Genomic DNA, 20420 nt, shown 5'->3' on the forward strand with positions numbered 1-20420 from the left:
TACAGACTGCCTTCTGAAAGAGCATGTAGTTGTAGAATCTCACCTTATACTAGAAAAGGGCCAGTGTCATTTAAATCAGCTGTTTAAGTAGAACTTAAGGATTTTAAAGTATAAAATACTTCATTACATATTCTTTAACACCAGCCTTAAACAAATGCCTTCCACACAGTATTCAAGTCCTAGCTGTTGATAGATTGAAAGTGATATATAGAGTATGTCAGTAGCTTACAAATTTGTATTTAACCTTCCTGTCCTTTAATTTTTAACCTATTTTGAACAGAATTCTCATGTACATAAAAATAACTGAAGTCTTAGTGAAGACGGGAAAATTTATTTTTGTTTTAACATGCATCTGAAAACATAAAGAGTTCATTTCAAAAAATATTTATATGTAAATATGTTGGAATCTTTTACTTAAAATTTTTTCATACAGTAAAAAATTTCCTGACATTTTTTCTTACATTCAAATTTTCTTTTTACCTTTCAAGGGATTAATGTATAAACCCTCTTTCTGGACCTTAATAGTTGCTAGTATGTGTCTTTTTGCTTTCCAACCCTAATTCAGATTTAGATTTATACTGCCCTATAGAAATGGTTATAATTCACATTGATAGATAGGAAGGATTAAACTGGCCTTGTTTTATTGCAATATGGCAAAAACCCTGTTTTCAGGAAGGTCCCATAAAGTCCTTTGTCTTTCTTAAATCCTGAGCAAAACAGTGGTTAATATCTGCATCCATGAATGGGTTGAATGTTTGAAAACAATTCTCAACCAGGGGCCAGTAAGCTCCAAATTCAAGTCATATGATTATACACAGGCTTTGTATAATCATAATCATATGGCAGCTTATAGTGGGCTCACAACTACCAATCTCATCTGCACTGGGACCCAGAGACAAGAGTTAAGGGTATGAATCTTCTTCAAGCCCTAGGAGTAGGTCATTTTATAGTTTTCTGGCAACATCTAAAATATCCACTCCATGTAGCTGGATCCTATATCCTAACCTGTGTAGCAGAGAAAGGAAAGGCCCACCTCGAGTCTGCCCTCTCATGTGCGTGAAGGACGGGGAGGGTAGCAAGCCCTGTCATCTGTCCTGAAGTGGGTAGGGTGTATTTTTCAGTGTGTTGGGAGTTGTACCCTTTTGTAATGAGGGAAGGAAGGGGGTATGGTGGGGAAAGGCTTTATTATGTCTGCCCTGTTAAAGATAGTAAACCAATTTAAATTCTAAAATCAAACAAAACTTCCTTGATGTAATACTGTATGTGTGATGTGAGCACAAAAATTCTGTTGGTCCTTCTGTTTAGTGCCTCTTTCAGGGATGCTCTTAGGAAGATTCAATATGTTTAGATTTGTGATAGCATGGTTTAGTGCTAATAAAGCTAGTACTGTACCAGGTAGCCTGACTGCTTACTGATTTGGATTTAATCAAGTTTGGGTATCTCAAAAATCCACCTTGTCTTTCAGAAAAGGTTCAGGCTATTTGTTGTACTGGTTTATAGTATTTCATTTTATGTAACAGATGAATCTGGTAAGACTCATGGAAATTGAATTTTATAAATCCTGTCACATTTTTAAATGTTAAAAATGTTTTTTAAAGGAACCCTATAGTATATTCTTCTAAAATCATAAACTCTTCATATTTTGATTTTTCAGCACCTTCATATATATATATTAGGTGGAGGGAGTTACCAGTGAATTATATTTTTATCTTTTTAAACAGATAAACATACTATATAGTGTTGATACATATGCTTGGACAGAAACACTCAAATTTTTCAAATAATTCATTGTATACTTTATATGTGGCCAGTTGGATTTTCATCATATAACTAACTGAAATGTCAAGATTATTCAGAACCTGTATCATCTTAAGCCTGAGCTAGCTCAAATATCCAATTGTCTCGAATTGGTGTAGATGATGTCAGTATATGGCTATATGGGAAAATGGAATGACTTCAAAGAGCATGCTCTAAATGCTTACATTTTTAAATCAAAGCAGTTTCAGTCATTCACTTGAACATATTTTATTGTAAGCTTAACCTAGAAATGGTTCACTCTAATTCATACCCCAAGAAAGAATAGGGCAGGACTAGTAAAATGAAAATCAAAATTTTTATGATCAATTTTATGTAAATAAAATATCAAGAAAGAATGTTGGTTGGATTTCATGAATGAAGGGTTTTAATTTCTCTGCTTGATAACTTCCTTAAGTTTATTTCAGTGCAGCACTTACAGCATTTTCTATGTTGTCAAGTTTTTCTTTTGTGAATTAGTAACTCATCCAGTTCTTGCTACTTTACTTATTTATGAATATGGAACTGCAATAAAAATGTTTTTATTGTGCTTGGATACTGGTATGGAGATGGGGTGGACATAGTAGAAGAGAGGGTTTGGTGGTGGTTGCACAGAAATCATTTTAAACTGATCTGTTGACAATTCTAATACTACACCTTTATTACAAATAGTTCACTGTAAACCATACGTCTAACAGGAGCTTCACCAATATTTCAAACCATTAATCTTAAATGAAAATAAGCAATCTCTGTATGAATTCAATTCTAGATTTTCTAAGTTAGATTATATATACACATTTTTCTTTCTGCTTTATCCGCACCATTTCACTGTTCATTGGAATCACTAATTCTTGTTACTTTAAAAGTTAAACAGCAAAGCGGAACATTACATCAGATTCTTCTTCCACTTTAAAAAGAAGTCTGGCCAAAGCGTTATTATTGAATGTGGTGAGGGAAAACCGTCACACCACAACGTGGTCATTTGCCTAGATGGGCTGTTTTGATGAAGGGCAGAAGAGCTTAAAGGTTACAAGCTTAGGCAATGGAGCGGACACACTTTGATTGAACTCCAGCTCTGCCACTGAGTAAATTATGTAGAAAGTTTCTGCGTCCATTAGATCAAGATCCATTAGATCCACCTTGCTGAGCAGATGGGATATACAATGAGATACTACATACAGCACCTAGCATATGCCTTTAACATGTGATCTAAGCAAACATTTTATATGATATGATACCCCATAAATGGTAGCAAATCAAAAATGTCAACACATATTTAATAAACTTTCTGCCTAATGTCTTTAGATCTCACCTTTTACTGTAAAATAAAGAGATCTGGGGGGAAAAAGCATTCCATCTTGAAACCATTTATTTTTTTGTGAAATGGTTGTTAGCAAGTCTATATAAGGTTTGGATTCTGATTAAAAGAAGTATTTTCATTTGAAAGCCTTCGGTGCTCAGTTGTATGTCATGTAGCGGGGAGTAGCGCTAAATTTGGCATAGGATTTAATAACCTTATTTACAGCTTCCAAGAAATCCTTCTCAGTAGCAATTTTTCGCCGAGCTCTAATTGCAAACATACCAGCTTCTGTGCAGACGCTTCTAATTTCAGCACCTTTCAAATAAAAAAATAATAACAATAAGGCTTAAAGTAGCCTGATACGACAGACCAACTAAAATAAGCAAGACTTTTCCACTTACCAGTGCTATTTGGACACAATCGTGCTAACAATTCAAATCTGATATCTCTTTCAACACTCATTGAACGAGCATGAATCTTAAAGATGTGAGTCCGACCCTAAAAATAAGGGAATTGACAGGTATTAAAATGGAAAAACATCACAAGAAGAAAAATTTCAACAATCACTTTTCTAAAATGAAATAGTTTTCTTACCTCTAGATCAGGCAAGCTAAATTCAATCTTTCTGTCTAATCTCCCTGGCCTCATCAGTGCTGGATCCAAAGTATCAGGTCTGTTAGTGGCCATCAGCACTTTAATATTGCCTCGAGGATCAAAGCCATCCAGCTGATTGATCAGTTCCAACATCGTTCTCTGCACTTCATTGTCACCTCCAGCACCGTCATCAAAACGAGCCCCTGAGAAGAGAAAAGGAAAGATAAGTTCTCCATGTCCACTTACAGTAACAAGATGCATAATCTGGAAATACTGTTTTTCTCAGATCATGTTCTCCAGTGCAAGTACACGTAATACTTTTAGGCAAATCCTGTAAAGAAAAGCCTGCTTTACCAAAAAAAAAAAGAAAAATAGAAAATGAATCTTCGCTTTAAAAGGAATCGTCAGAGACTTATTTAACATAGGCTCCTTTAAAGTATTTTTAAAAATCTGCTTCAAGCATTTTTGTTTTTAAAATGACTTCTAACACAGTATGTATCTAAATTAGGCAACAAAAGTAACATGCAAATTTTAGCACTGTAATGGCGTTTGCATATAGGCAACTGTTGTACTATAAATCTCATTAAACTGCCTTTTAAAATACACTAAATCCATAATACAGTAGAACTATACAGCTTATTATCACCTCAGATGGATATACTAGAGTACTCTAGTTTTATGTCAGTCTCTCATTTCAACCAGAACAGCAAAATTAATAAAAAAAATTAGCCCCCAAATATATTTATTTTAAAATAAATGTAAGAGCATACTGTTATTTCCTTTATTATGTACATTACAAAATATTTAAACTTTTAAAAAACATTTAAACTTTTAAGAAAGTTTAAAATTTAAAATTAAGACTCCATGTAAATTTACAGGTTCAATTATATTTTCAAGTCATTTTTGTCATTAAGTAATAGCAATAGCCTATGCCCATAGGACAGTTTTCAAAGCCTATCTCATTTATTAACTTGAGCCTCTCAAAAACTAATGAAATAAAAAAAGCAGGAATTATATCATTCCCTTTCAAGATGAGCAAACTAATGCTCAGAAATTAGTTAAAATATCTTGCTTAGATCACACAGTTCTATGAAGCCAACAATATTATTTTATGTGAACTAAACCACAACCAATTAAATTATGCCCCAGTGTTTCCTTTATCACAGTAATTGAAGATGAATTCCAATTTAGGAGTTGTTAAAATGGGAAAATATGTCTTCTGAAAAATGAGATGAGTATAGAGATCAAGTATTTTCTTTGAGAAATGCAGTCCTATATAGTATCTTTTTTTTTGTTATGGTTTTGCCGTTTCTTATCTGTGGCACCAGAGTTCTTAAAAGGGCTGGATTTAAAATTCTATACAAATTTAACATCAAGAGTACTCTCATGACACCCAACTCCAAAGTTGTTCTCTAAAATTTCATTCATACCTCCAATAGCATCAATTTCATCAAAGAATATAAGGCAGGCTTTTTTGGTCCTAGCCATTTCAAAGAGTTCGCGAACCATTCGCGCTCCCTAAGGAGAAAAATGATTTGTTAATCAGAGTTGCTTTTAAAATCTTTTAAAATGCAATAAAAAGTTATGCTTTAAACTTTTTGATATTCTCAGCAGCATTCTCTACCATTATAACCTTAAGTTTTTCAAAAAGACCTGTTCCATCAGATTAATTATTTTTAGAACTTGTAGGTTTAAAAAAAACTCATCCATAATTCAGGGTTCCCATATACCACCCTATAGTAACATCTTGCATTGGTATGATACATTTCTTAAAACTGATGAAAACACATTTTTATAATTGTACTATTAACTATAGTCCATTGTTTAACTTAGGGTTCACTGCGTTGTGCAGTTCCATGGATTTTTTTTTTTTTAATTTTTATTCTAGTATACATACAACCTAAAATTTCCTCTTTTAACCACAATCAAATATATAATTCAGTGCCATTAATACATTCATATTGCTGTGCTACCATCACCATCATCCAGTATTCCTCAGAACAATATTAAGTATTTTTCATCCTTCTGTATCTATTAAAGAGCAAATAACTTTAAGATCTAGAAGAGGTTTAATAAAGGCACCATTCTAATCAGTAAAACTAGAGGAAATAAAAGCATATGGTCTATCACCTGGAATACCTGATCAATGAGTTGGACTTGTAAGTTTTGATTCAGTAAAGAAATACTTTTCAACTCATGCAGTTCCTTTTCCAATTCCTATTTTAAGTATACTGATCATTAATAGGTTTTCAGATACAATATATACAGCCCTAGATTTATTCCCTAATGAAAAAAAATGTGTGTGTGTGTGCATATACACCCACACATGTACATAGACATATAGACAATCTATGTTTTACCTTTCTCATTAAAACATAAAACATTTCCCTGAAATGAAAGTATACTTTTGAATTCATTTGTTGGGCATTTCTTACAAACCAGATATGTAGAAAATGCCATCCTTCTGAGTAGGGAGCATATTGATGAAAAATTCTAAGCACCTACCTATTTCCAAATGACCACAAGGGAAAGCTGGTGAATTCTGGGCTTCTAAACTAATTATAATCAATTACTAAAGAAACTCCAGGTCTCAATCCCTCAAAGTGGAAGTGCCATTTAAATTTCATTCAAGCCTTACAAATTCTTCACAGAGCTACATATTATTTGATTATGGTAAAGTTACTTTACCTCACCAACATATTTCTGCACAAGTTCAGATCCAATAACACGAATGAAGCAAGCATCAGTCCTATTAGCAACTGCCCGAGCACAGAGTGTCTTGCCTGTACCTGGTGGACCAAAGAGCAGCACGCCCTTGGGAGGCTCAATGCCAAGGTTAACAAACCTCTCTGGCTGTGATGGAGACACAATTTTCACACTTATCACTTCTGTATATAACAAAAATAAGACTACTTCTACATTGTTATATTTAAATCAGAATTATTAGGTCTACAATTCATATACTTAATCTAAATAAGAATTTTTTTTTTCTAATATACAAGATCTAAACCAGACTCATATCATTACACAATGCTGAACAGCTTTTAAAGGTGTTTCTATTATTCAGTCTTAACAAAAATTATAGTATTTAAAGAACAAAAGAACTGTAATTAAACATTCTACTTTTCCATTATCCTCCCAAGCTTAACCTGATAAAATTTAAGCCCATTTCTTAATTTCATTTGAACACATGGTTTCATCCACAATAACCTGTATCAAATTAAACACATTCCCAAAGACTACACCTCAACTTATTTTGTAACTCTTAAACAGCAGATCCTTTTTTTAAAACACGCTTGACCACTAAATCCTTTTTCTTGCTCTCTTCTAGAACTTATCAACTCCGTATCTCCACTACTCTTCCCTCTATTTCCTCAAAAATTTCACTAAGGAAAATTTTACCTTTAAAAAGCTATCAATGTATAGGCAATTTCAATGCTCAATACACAAAAGACTGTGACATCTTTATATAAAAAAACTTAAAACACCACAGATTCAGCCTTACATGAAGTAATGGGGTTTCAACTACTTCTCGCAGTTTCTCAATCTGTTCCTTACAGCCACCAACATCACTGTACGTGACATCAGGTTTTTCCTCCACCTAAGAGAAGGATGAAAACGCACAATATACATTCATGGGCTTTTGAATACTAGTCCAAATGATCTATGCAGTAGAGTAAACCCAATACCCTAAAAAAACAAAAAAATTCAGACTTTCTGAAGTAGAAATTTTAATAAAAATGGAATACATTGCCCAGAATCCTAGAACTACTTGACACATTTTGTTATGACACTAACAGTGAGAGATAAACTAGTAAAGACTGATAAACACCTTTTTATCTGAAAAAAAAAAAAACATTTAAAAATTTTTCAGCAACTCTTTGATAAATACAAATCCAAATATTAACAGTTTAAAATTTCCAAAATTTCTTGAGATGGATACAATTATATTACAAAGTCATGCCATTTTTTTTTTCCCTCCCATAGTTTCTTACCTGCATCATGGTAACTGTTGGATCAATCTTAGGAGGCAGTGGAATGTGAATTTGATATTTATTCCTGTCCACACTAAGAAGGTAAAAAGATACTTGCTAACACATTCTTTAAGGTTTCAAAGTGCTTTTATGTTTACTCTTTTATCCTCAAAACTATACCTTAAACAAGAAAAAGAGAGGCAGAGTCCCTAAGGCTATACAAAGAGATACAAAGACAGCATTAAAACTCAGGACACTAAAACACCAACCTGAAGTAGCAAACAACCTATACAATGGCAACAAAACCCTAGACTCTAGGGATAGGGGGAGATAAAAAATTTACTGAGTGAATTATTACATACTCGACATACATTAACTCACATAATCCTAATACCATCCTAAGAAGTAATTATTGTACCCATTTTACAGATAAGAAAACTGACTCAAAGACATCAGAAAGGTTAAATAACATGCCCAAAGGCAAAGGGAACTAGAAAATAAAATAGTGCTAGGATTTTAAGTCAGGCCTTATTCCAAATAAGTGCTTCCTCTACCTACATCCTATTACCTTAAATGGACTAGTAAACTTAACTCTCGAATTCTGCACTTACTTGTATTATGACATATGAAGCCAATCATAAAAAAACAACAGTTGAGGGAAGGAGAGCAGGGGTAAGTGAGGAAGTAGATGCCAAAGAAAGGATGTTCAACCATAACACACTACTAGATTATCCCTTGATATTCAGTTCATTCATTCAAAACAAAGCCAAAGATGTCAATGTGACATGGTATCTTTAATGAAAGAAGAGTATTTATTATAAACAGGAATCTTACCCAACTCTCATTCCTTCTTCAATGTCAGTAGGTGCCACCTGATCACTGAGATCCACCACAAACTTGGCAAACTGCTTCACATTGATAATGTACTTTGGGTCCTCCGAATCAGCATTGATTATCTTTGTACATCTAACACAGCAAAAGTCTTGATTAGAGTAAGGAATCTAAACCTTTAATGAATTCAAGTAACTGGATTCTCTCCTGGGCATGCAGTATACTAATGAGCAAGTGTAAACTAGAACTGTGGAAACTGGGCCACTGTTAAAGATCCCTTTCTACAGAATGTGCTCAACCCAAGGTCCATGTAATTTTAGCCAAGCCATAGAATTTTCAAAAGACATTTTCCCCTGGAAAAATAAACCCAAATATTTAACCCTAAGAAGTTCTGATTTCCTGATTTTCAAAATTATTCCTTTATTTTTAGTGACATTTCTCTATATCTTAAGTTTCTCTCCTTTTTCTTTTCATATAAGACTTATATCAACAAATGTGTTTTCATTATTCCCTGAATTTATACTTCAAATCCATTTTTATAGCTATTGCTATTTATGACTCAAATATATTCATTTTTTGTTTGACCTGGTAAATTTGTAATACTGTGTACAAGATACTATAAAATAGTCAACTCCTTTTCCTACTCTGTAGTGTCTGTCTACTGAAAAAAAAAAAAACAAAAAAATAGAACTCATGTTAGAAAGCTGCTATATGAGCTGTACCAAAGAATACAGGGAAATACAAAATAACCTCTGAGATATGCTTACAGTTAGAATTGAAAGTAGTGTAAAGAATAGTTTGTCCTTGCTGCATAATTGTGTGACAGGACTCTGTTTTCTGTTACTAGCCAAGGTCTACTAGAAAAGTAGAATTATAGACACAGGAAGAATCTATCATTGCTTAATCTGACAGACCCTGCCACCACTATATCTATATATCTACAGCTGAAAAAGTACATTTACAGGGATCTGGACTTCCAGAATGGTGGAGTGAGGACCTCAGAAAATCTGCTCCTCCATAAAAGCAACTAAACCAATGGCAAAAGCTTCAACATTTTCAGAACTCTAGAAATTAACAAAAAGCTTGCAGCAATCCAAGGAGTGTTATTTAAGAAAAATGTCTGAAAATTTTTAGAACATTTCTTCAGATGAGAAAGTGTTTATCAGTCTTTATTTTACTAATTTTTCCAATAAGCCATCATATAGAAATGTACATACATATAAAGAGAAATATTTAACATGAATATTCACTGTAGGTAGCACCGTGTATAATAACAGAAGCTGCAAATAGCCTAACATCTATATGCATACCGTGGAATATTATGTAGTTTTTTTCTTAAAAAAAGAAAAAAGACAAAAAGAGGCAAACCTAGATTAAAAACATGGAAAAATATCTGAAACATGTAATTATGTTATAAAAGAAAAAACTCAGGAAGATATACAGAAGAAGGATTAGGAGGACCAAATTATCATCAGTAGTTATGTCCAAGGAAAGGTCATGGGAGTGCAAGGTTGGGAAGGAGACTTTCATATTTTGCTCTGTATCTTTATGTATCATTTGAGTCTTTTACATGATTATGTCTTCACATATTTCTTGAATAAAGTTTTAATGCGTAAAATGTTAACTCCAGTGACTTCTACAGAAAGATTTACTTGGAATTTAGAATGAAAATTATTTATAAACTGAAACCCTAAAAAGTAGTTGGAATTAAAGATAAAAAGAAATGTCCACAGAGCACTGTGAATACCTTGCAACCTGTAAAGGTTGTTCACTCTGGAGCGTTTGCTTATCTGCAGCCAAATCCCAGAGGGCTGGTGGGGCCAGGCCAGTGTCAGATTCTTTAATACCTACATAGAAAAAGATTACAAAATTCATTGAAATGTATTTTTCATCAGTCTAACAGAATTTCTCAACCTCGGCACTACTGATAATTTGGACTGGATAATTTTTTTTTGTGGAGGATTGTCCTGCATATTTTAGAATGTTCAGCAGCATTCCTGACTTCTTGCCACTAGATGCCAGTGGCACTCCAAGTCATGGCAATCAAAAATGTCTTCAGACATTATCAGATGTCCCCTTAGCAACAAAATCATCCTTGGTCAAGAACCACTATCCTAGAGTAACTGTCAAGACAAAACATTAATTCCATACTTAACATTTCTGTGCAGGTTAAACACTGTAACCTTCACCACTCAAGTCCCAAGAAGAGAACAGTTCAATTACCTCAACAATACAAGATCATATTTTTATTCAGTAAGAAGTTTTTACTTATATTGTTTTATCAATTGTAACAAATGTACCATACTAATGTAAAATATTAATAATAGGGAAAATTGTGTGTGTGAGAGAGGGAGGTATATGGGGAACTCTGTACCTTCTGCATGATTTTTCTGTAAACCTACAACTGCTCTAATTTTTAAAAAACAATGAAAAAACAAAACATAGAAAATTTTTTTTTACTTGTTTATTGAACTGGGCTTTGATCAATAGAAATATTACTTGCTTAGAGGTTGAGATGTTGATTCCTAACTGCATAAATATTAAAACTAGTTGTAAAAGACCATGAAAGAGACTGTTAAATGAGATCCAATTTTTTAACAGACAGGAAGAATAATACTGATTTTAAAAACCTGCAATTCATGAAAGAGTAAAATTTGTATGTAAACTCTTGTGATAATATTAACACTACATTTAAGGAGTAGTAAGAGGAATTACAAAAAAAAACAAACCCGTAAGCTCATTAATTTTCTTGAGAAGCTGTTGAATGTCATCTTCAACCTGCTTGATCTGCCTAGAGTAAGTGCTCTGACCCTAGGAGATAAAGACCAGTTTAATGAGAACACCAGGATATCAACCATTTATAAAATTACAGATAAAAACTTTTAAAGTTATAATCTTAATAGCTATTATTGTCTAAAAGTTTGTGAAGTATATCATTTTGAGAAGCACACCTGAATACCCACCCACCCCCAAAAAGACAACCTACCGTCATACAAGGTAATGATTGAAAATGATATCTGAAATTATCCAAATCTAAATGCCCATTTATATGCATTAAACTTTCCATTTCAGATTTAATTAAGTTGCCTATATTTTAAACATAGTAATCATTTGTATAAATTACTTCAAATATCTTTCAATATAGTAAAACACCTTAATTACAAATATTATAAAAATAATGTATAAGCTTAGTCATGCTGGGCACTTACTCTCTGATCTATTCTAGACAGAAACTTTAAGTAGGTAATTTTTTCAGTGAAAAATACTATAAACTGCCAGACATTCTATTCTAACTATTTCTGAGGGACAATATCACACAATAGTTTTATTTCAACATAAAACATCTACTTTTTGTAGACATTGAAATGACTTACATAAGTTTTCAGCAAGGCAATATCCCCCTCATCCAGAGCTAAAAGAAGAGATGATATATGAGATTTAAACAAGAGAAACAGAAGCTAATCAGCTTTTTTTCATTCAATTTAAATTATATTAATTGAGTGCTGAAAATTGAGTAAAGTTGTGGTGATACAAATATAATCATCAAACAGTTCCTGAACTCAAGGAACTTATATCTAATTTGGGGGACAGAGGATAAGAAAATTACATAACATATATGATTACATATTTTATATACTTTATATATTGCATACATAAAAATGCATCCATCGAGGATCTTGGTTAAATATATTATATTCATATGATGAAATATTATCAGCTATTGAAAATAACACAGAATAGTTCTTACAAACATGGAAAGATATCCAAGAAATACTGTTACGTGAAACAGGTAGGTTAAGAAAAGCATATACAAGGTGCATGTAAATTTTTTTGTAAAATAAACGTGGAGAATGGTGTTCATATAAATGTTAACAATGGTTATCTTCTGATGGCAGAATTTCAAGTAATTTTCACTTTCTCCTCAGTATATGTATGTTATTTATTTATTTATATATTTTAAAGGAAAACATTTTTTTTTTCAATCTGTGAAGATGAACTGTTTCATCTTTTTTTTTAAAAAATAAGCATGAGTCGAGGCAGGCAAAAGCATGCTTAGGTAACAGTAGCTAGACTGTTTTAGTCAATACATAGTATACATGTTAGAGAGTAATGAAAAATTAGGTAGATGGCAGTTTGAGGCTGGAGGGAGGTGCGTCATAAATGCCAGAAAGAAATAATGAGGGCGACTGCAGGCCTTGACATTATATTATTAAGACTTACACACCTGTAAACGGAATATAATTATTTTCACATACAGATAAGAAAATCCGAGTTTCACAGAACTTAGGTGACTTGACCAATGTCTCAGAACCAGTAAGTAAGAAGCGAGGCTAATATTCAAGCTTAGGTCTGTCTAACTCCAAAGTCACTTTTAAGTAGTAAAAGCATATTTATAGGATCTAATTGGGGGGAAAAAAATCCCACAGGAAAACAAAGATTGAAGAAACAAGGTCCCAGAGGAGGAAGGGATAAGGTCAGAAACCCAGACAGGAAGGTCAGGCTTGACAAAAATTGATATCACTTCCTCTGAAGCAGGAGTGAAATTAAAGATGACAGAGAAGAGAATTTCAGAGTGTCTTAATCTCCTCAGCAGAGGGGTAATAAGTGCACTGTGGAAAAAGAAAACAGTCTGGGTAGGGAAGCAAGAGAGCAGATTAGAGCTCATACTGACTAATTAGATGGATCAAAAAGTCAGGTTAAGGTTTAGTGGTAAGGAAGATTAAAGAACAAACGTGATGGGAGGAAAAATGTAAAGTCTGACATTTTAGAAGTGAAGTAGTTTCACTTAATACAGTCTAATAGTGATGACCTCCTTAGGTGGCTGAGGTGCAGCAATGATGACGACAGGAAATATAAGAACTGAAGTGATCAAGGACCATCGGCATAGCTACTAAAGGCCCTCAGAATGATGTGACACAAGAATAAATAGCATGAAGAACAACGGATTTGAAAAACAAATCACCTGGGCTCTAGTCCTAGCAAGATCATGTATTTGATAGATAACCTTGGAAAAATCATTTAATCTCTCTAAACTTCAGTTTTCTCAACTGAAAAAATATACACTAATTTTACCTTCATAGTGTTGCTGTAAAGATCAAATAAAATAGAAGCACAAAAATTCTATAGATATTAGTCATAACTATACAAGGAATAAACTTATTAATTCTGCCTTTTGGATTTGGAACCATGTGAATATATGATCAATTTATACTAATTTTTTAAAAAAGAAAACTGTGTCTCAGCATCCTGGCTACACAGTAACACTGGGCTGTCACACTTAGGGGAGCATGGGCAGGAAAGAGGAACCAGGTGACCAAACACCGCCAGGCAAGTTAACTTTTCAGGCCTGCGAGGCCAAGCAATCTGCGTGACATTTTCAAAACCCAGGAGCTAAGAATGAATAAAAATTTCGACCAAAGAGAAACGAATGTGGAACTTGGGAGGAGTGGGGTAAGGGAGGCACAGAAGGAAAATAAGTAAACCTGGCTGCCGCCCTGTGCTAATCACCAGGGCACAGAAGGGCCAGAGCGCCGCCAGGAGCGGGAATCTAGCCTCCCCTGAGACCAAGCCTGGTCCTGCCTCGGCCTCGAGCTCCGGTCTCCAGCAACTGACCTCGGATGGGCTTGTCGTCCTTCTCATCCTCTTTGGTTTTCCGCTGATCGGCACCGAGGTAATCCGGCATTTTAAGAGACCCAAGCACTTCTCAATGATTACACAGCACCTTCCTTGCTTCCGGTGGTGCCCTCCTTTGCCTTCCCCGCCGGAAGTGGAACCAAGCTCCGCTGGTTCCTTTACTCCGCTCAGAAGCCGCGGGAGAACCCTGGCGAGAACGCTTTGGGCTTCCGTCTCCAGTGTCCAGGTTGCAGTTTTGAGGAGCAGGGAGAGGTCCTTAGTAGAAGGAAACGTCGATCTCCCCGTGGCTTCTCAGCATCTCTAGGTTCTTTTCAGCTCCTACAGCAACAAATTCCAAGACTAACCCTGGCTCAGTGGCTGAGTTTAAATCCTGATATAGTCATTCATTCATTGACTGTGCTGCCTTGGGTAACTTCTTTACAACTCTGAAATGAGATTTACCCTTTATCTCACGGAATTGTAGAGACATTAAATAACAGTGTTCGTAAAGTGCATGGTATATTAGATAGGCACTAAATAGTAGCTAGATCAACAAATAGAGTGAAGGTATATAGGAGTTGTTCATTAATTGGATGCTAACACGCCACGGGGAAGTAAATGGTTCCGAAATTTGAGCCTGCAGTCAAAGAAAATTGGTGCCACTGGGAGATAGAGCGGAATCAGAAAAAAGAGCAGGTTTTGAGAGAGGGAAAAAAAAATGAGCTTGAGAGAAGATGATGAAAGGACCAGAGCAGTTAGGAGACAATTGTAGAGTTCAGAAATGAACAACTACCTGCGCTAGAGTGATGGTGAGAATGAAACGGGGGAAGAGAGAGAAAAAAATAATTAATTACCAATGTTAAGAAAGTGGAGTCAGATTACTTTGTACCTTACAACCTGTTTTAAGTGATTGTATTAACGGAGAAAGGGGTGAGGAAGAGGTTTTGAGGGAGATTAGTTCAGTTTTTGAAATGTCAAACAGCATAGACCAATATATTTAACAGCAAATATGTAATCCCTGGAGAATAATTGGCTAAATTCTGGTGCTCTTTGCCAAAGAGTGGCACATCAAGTCTGTATTTACTCAGCCTGTTCCAGATACTGCTAGTGAGGGGGTGGGGCGGGCTATCTTTACACCCCGCCGAGTTTCCCGTTGCTAGTTCTTTCTTCTGACCTCAGTTATAGAAGTAAGATAGTAGGACTATAATTGATTTTTCTATAGTTAGGTCATGAAGCCTCAAAGTCCTGTAACTGAAAATATCTTGAAATAAAATTTCATCTTATTACAACAGTGTAAAAATATTGCGGGCCTTGGAATAGATCGAACTAGAGAGGAGTTTCTTCTCCAAACTTTATGAAGATTAAATGAGGTGATGTAGGTAACTGAGTAATAGCAGAACAAATGTAAGCTGCTATTATTATTATTTAGGTAAACACAAATGCATCACAAGTATATGCAGAGAATTCCCTATGGGTGTATATGCTATCCTAGTAATTGTTAATACTAGTTCATAACACGTCTTTTCATGTTTGATTTATACAAATAGAGTTACTGGAAAAATCAGTGGTTAGTTTCAGACTAACATATAAAGTAGTGGGAACTTAAAAATAATATAGAAGGTACTGCTTTAGGAAGCTATATTCTACTTACTGCACTTGATGAGGAAATTAATCCTTTTTATCAGGGAATTGATAAGTCTAGGAACTGTTCTTTTGCGAGCCTTGGTCCCCAACCGGATCTGAGTGAGCAATGGAACAAGACTGCCGCACACGCTGGCGGGGTTGTGGGGTGGGATAGGCTGCCGCACCATGAGAGATCCATCCCGGAAGTGGTTGTTGGCCGTCTCCATGCGCCGGTTCCTGGACTTCGTAGAGCCTAGGCGCGAGGCTCAGCTCGGGAGTTAAAGCCGGAGGGGACGCTAAGCGCCCTCCGCCTGGTACGCGAACCCGTGCGCCCGCGGGGCTGGCCCCGGCGCCATCATGCTGCTCCTGCCAAGCGCTGCAGACGGCCAGCGCACCGCCATCACCCACGTTCTGACCTCTGGTACGTGCCCACCCACCCCTGGCTCTGTCCCGCCGCAGCCGCCCCTGCTTCAGTCCCTGGCTTCGGCGACCGCGAGATCTTTCTTCTCTTGACCCTGGAGATTCGCTCCCGGTTTGGTGCGCAGCGACGAGTGCCTTTCGCTCGCTGCTGTTCATAATCCTCCCACAGATTGGGAAGGAGGTGGGGGCATCTTTTTTCTACCCCTACTGTTTCTTTCTCTCGAGCTGCTGACTCATGGATTGGGCTGAACTGTTTGGTACTCTTGGCCCCCCGAAAAGGTTCTTCCTGGCCTACAGCAAAGAGGTTGTCTCAGCGAGCACCCCACGCGCCTGGGGTCGTACAAAGCCTTGCTGCTGGCGCTCTGTTGAGCACTTTCTTCCCATTTACGTGTGTGCACCGGCTTTGTTTTTTAAGTGTCAGAACTCATACTCAGTGTTAAAGACCCCCCGCCTGTGTTGCTGGTAACACTCCCTCGTAGTCAGACTTTTAGAGTAAACTTCTCCAGTTATTGTAGATTCTTAGATGTATAGCTCAGGAAGGTCGCAGGTATTGCACACTTATTAAAGAGCTCCAGTTTTCAGTGATTTACGTGAATTCCCGCAGCCTCTTAAGCGCTTGACAAATGTGATTTTGAACGTATTTCATGACACGTGTTGCGACTGTGCTTATGGAAGTCACTAGAGGAAAAGTCTTGAATGACAATGTTCTTAAAAGCCACACCCACACTACACAGGTAGTCCTTCCACATAGTGTTGGAATCCTCTCCTTTATGGAGTGAAGGAAATCTTAATTCCACAAACCAATTAAAACATGAAAAGTCAGTTGTTTTTAGAAACTTGTGGCCATCAGATAGGAGAGAAAACTTCCATCTGAGTTGTTCATTACTGGACAGAAAAAGCCTTTTTGCTCTCTTATGAAATATGAAATAAAAATTAAGATGTTCACTTTTTTCTGATCAAATTACCTTTTTTGAGTTGCTGAAATACGGATGTACAGTAATTTACCACCACTTCTCAGGAATAATGATAATGCCTTACATTTATATAACAGTTTGTGATTTTCCAAGTGATTTCATGGCTTCTCATTCAAGCATCCTATGAACCACGTGAAAGATATAATTCCCATTTAACTGTTGAAGACTCATTTGAGAACACAGCCACTAATTTCAGAGCTGAACCAAAACCCAGAGAGTTTCTGGTTTCAGATCCTGAGCTTGTAACATTATAGCACAGCAGCTACATTGGTTAATTTGTTTTGTACTGTATTTAGAAGGTTTTGTGTTTTTCATGAGGCTTTATCTTAGTGGCAGTTAATCAATGTTCCTTGCTTTATTGCAGTTAATAGTCTAAAAGTAAAGCAGTTTGCAATATTTCTCCCTGTTCATTCTCTCTATCTCTCTTATCCCCAGAAAAGTGTTGATTTATGGTTGACATTTGCTTAATGTTTTATTGTGTCAGATAAATGCAAAAGGATGATTGAACACTGTAAATACTAGGAAGTGATTATTGCTAATCCTTATGTTAACTGGATTACTGCAATTATTGTCTTAGTTGATGCTTTAAAAATTATATTCTGATGGCATCACTGTTTTGCTTTTATTTTCTAAGAAAATTTGTTGCCTTGAAGCAGATGTATTCCATGCAATACATTGAAGCCTCTCTTAACGCTTTTAATCACAGCCTCTACACTCTGTCAAGTTGAACCTGTGGGAAGATGGTTTGAAGCGTTTCTTAAGAGGAGAAACAGAAATGCTTCTGCCTCTTTTCAGGAACTGGAGGATAAGAAAGAGTTATCAGAGGAGTCAGAAGATGAAGAATTGCAGTTAGAAGAATTTCCCATGCTGAAAACACTTGATCCCAAAGACTGGAAGGTATTTACTAGCTAAGTCTTCTTTTCAGTCAGGTATAGGCAATTTTCCCATGAGTCTTCAGTTAATAAGCTGTGTTTTTGGATGATTTGATAAAGTAACAATAGCTGAGCACCCATTTATCACAAAGCCCTGAGTAGGCTAGCACTGGGCATAGGATACTGTCATTGCTGGAGAAATTCAGGAAGGTTTCACAGAAAAAAGAAAGTTTTAGCTGGTCTTAAAAGAATGAGTGGCAGTTTGTGAGGCAGAGAGAGGGGGAAAGGGCATTCTGGGTAGAAAGAAAAGATATACAAAGACACAAAGGAGTAAAAGAATGTGTGCCACCTCTTTGGAGGTTAATGAAGAGTAGAGTAGTGTATGTGAGGGATGGTGGTGAGAAATTAGGGCTGAAACAGACTCTAGACAAAACTCTGGTGTTCTTTTTATGCCATGCTAAGGAAGGAATTCAGATTTCATCTTCAGGCAGTAAGAAGTCATCAAAAGTTTTTAATCTATTTTTAGAGAAATAATTCTGGCAGTACAGAAAATTGCTTGATAAGGGGGAGGGACTAGAGGGCAAGTGAATAGCTTGCTGTTACAGAGCTAGTGCAATAATCCAATCCTGCAAATGAACTCTCAAACTGAATTTCTGGCCCAGTTTTTAGAAAGAGGGAACAGATTTGCTTTTTTTGGTGGTAAAATTGACAGGCCTTGGTGACCTTGGCTGTATGGCACACCAGATGGGGAGGTATTCAGAAGGCCTCCACACATCTGGCTTCATTGACCTGCTAGACTGTGACATCAGTAACCAAAGCTGGTATGCAGGAAAAGGAAGTTTGTGGGGATGTTGTCTGTATTCACGTTTGGCTGTGTCAGAAGAGGTGCCAGAGACCTCCTGGTGAAGTTATCTGGTAGATGGTTAGACATTGGTTTCTGACTCTGAAAAGATGTTAAAACTAAAAACATTTGGAAATCATTGGCACAGAATTGGTAGTTGAAGCTCTAGGGAAGTGAATGACATCAGCCAGGGAGAAGAATGTAGACAAATAGACATTAATATAATGCTTGAATAGACACTAATATAATACTTAAACATGTATGTTGTGGAATTAGAGTGCGTGAATTTAAATCTGGTTTGGCCATTTAGTGTGCTGGGACTTTGGTAAAGTTACTCAACTTCTCTGTATACCTCATTTTCCTTATTGGTAAGTGAGAATGCTTACCATCAGCTGAAAGGATTATAGTGAGGATTAATGAAATGATGCATATAAAGCACTTAGCCTAGTGCTTGGCACATGATAAATGCTAAACAGAGGAAAAGAAGAGTTCCTGTTTCGTAGTGGTTGTGAGGATTATGAAGTAAGGCATATATGTGAAGCGTTTAGAAAAGTAAACCAGCACCTAAGAAGTGTTAGCCGATTGTATCTATATCATCATCATCAATATCCTCAATTTTAAACAAAAAGGACTGAACATTGAAGAGCATGGATATTTAAGGGGTGGGCAGAGGAGGAGAAATAGCAAAGGACACTGAAAAGAGAGAAGGTAGGAGAAATAAAAAGATATGTCCTTCAACAAAAATTTAATGAGTATCAGGCACTCTGCTCTTCCAGAAACTAAAGGAACCTGCTTCACAGAGAGTTTGGAGGTTAATCATGTAAGATGAAGAATGATAAGCCACAGGATTTGGAAAATAAGTTTAGGTGACCTCGTTGAAAGCAGTTCCAGTAAAATGGGTGCAATGGCAAGAGACTGAGGTAGGTGGAGGAGTGATTATGGGGGGCAAGGTAGAGCCCTAAGTGTAAAATACAGTTGATTGTCATTGGCAGTCTATATCTGTGTATTTGCCTACTCACTGATTTGTTTGTAACCCCAAAATCAATACTCACTGGATCAAGTACCTGCTACATGTCAGACACTGTTCTTGGTGCCGGGGATACTGTGCTGAACAAGACCATATCACTTCTCCTGTGTAGCTTATATTTCAGTGAGGAGACAGACAATAAGTACACAAACAAAAACATGGCCAATAAGTGCTGGGCGAAGAATTGAAATAGGGTAATGTGATTGTGTCCAGGTGACTACGTTTGGATGAGTAGATGGGGATGATTTGTGGAGTTGACAGTTAAGACCTAAGTGACCTGCAATGATCAGGGAGCTTGTGCAGAGGCCATAAGGCAGAAAGAAGGTTGGAATGTATCAGGAACTGAAAAAAATGCAGGTGTGGCTGGAGCACAGTGAATGAGAGAGGGGTGAGGAGGTAAGGAGAAATAGTCAGTTAAAAGGTCATTGGAGTGTTTTAGGCACTGAGAAATTGTAAGTACTTTGAAGAGAACAAAAAAAGGAGCTGAGATGGTGGGGGGAGTGGGGAAGAGAGAAGATATCTATTTTAAATAAACTGATGACATTTAAGCTGAGACC

At 36.2% G+C, this 20420-nt stretch overlaps 2 protein-coding genes across 4 annotated transcripts in view; one reads left to right on the forward strand and one right to left on the reverse strand.

Moving 5' to 3' along the window:
• Window positions 1-315: 315 nt before the first annotated feature.
• On the reverse strand, window positions 316-14301 carry PSMC2 (proteasome 26S subunit, ATPase 2). Its single transcript, XM_037836472.1, has 12 exons — window positions 14107-14301; window positions 11868-11905; window positions 11223-11304; window positions 10241-10340; window positions 8497-8628; window positions 7684-7756; window positions 7194-7289; window positions 6377-6541; window positions 5119-5206; window positions 3689-3891; window positions 3496-3592; window positions 316-3409 (listed from the first exon to the last, which is right to left on the reverse strand). Exons 1-12 carry the CDS (start codon window positions 14174-14176, stop codon window positions 3252-3254), a joined length of 1302 nt encoding a protein of 433 aa, XP_037692400.1. The 5' UTR covers window positions 14177-14301; the 3' UTR covers window positions 316-3251.
• Window positions 14302-15880: 1579 nt separating this feature from the next.
• Window positions 15881-20420, forward strand: part of DNAJC2 (DnaJ heat shock protein family (Hsp40) member C2) — a 32804-nt gene continuing 28264 nt past the window's right edge. The window contains exons 1-2 of one of the 3 annotated variants that reach the window (XM_037836468.1): window positions 15881-16150; window positions 17830-18020. In XM_037836468.1, the coding sequence (XP_037692396.1) occupies window positions 16087-16150; window positions 17830-18020 (255 nt within the window). In that variant the 5' untranslated portion in view covers window positions 15881-16086. Of the gene's footprint in view, window positions 16151-17757; window positions 18021-20420 lie in introns of all 3 variants that reach the window. The other 2 variants (XM_037836469.1, XM_037836470.1) reach the window with 2 other exon arrangements.

Source organism: Choloepus didactylus, chromosome 5, assembly GCF_015220235.1.
Source record: "Choloepus didactylus isolate mChoDid1 chromosome 5, mChoDid1.pri, whole genome shotgun sequence".
Lineage (NCBI taxonomy): Eukaryota > Metazoa > Chordata > Mammalia > Pilosa > Megalonychidae > Choloepus > Choloepus didactylus.

Bases quoted from the DNA above. Each gene is read 5' to 3' on its own strand.
- PSMC2 (XM_037836472.1), bottom strand. From the start codon at position 14,176: ATGCCGGATTACCTCGGTGCCGATCAGCGGAAAACCAAAGAGGATGAG. The intron at 7,757-8,496 runs GTAAGATTCCTG...TTACCTTCTTAG, and splicing joins GAAGAAGGAATGAGAGTTGG to TGTGGACAGGAATAAATATC. The intron at 6,542-7,193 runs GTAAGGCTGAAT...TCTCCATCACAG, and splicing joins TTGAAACCCCATTACTTCAT to CCAGAGAGGTTTGTTAACCT.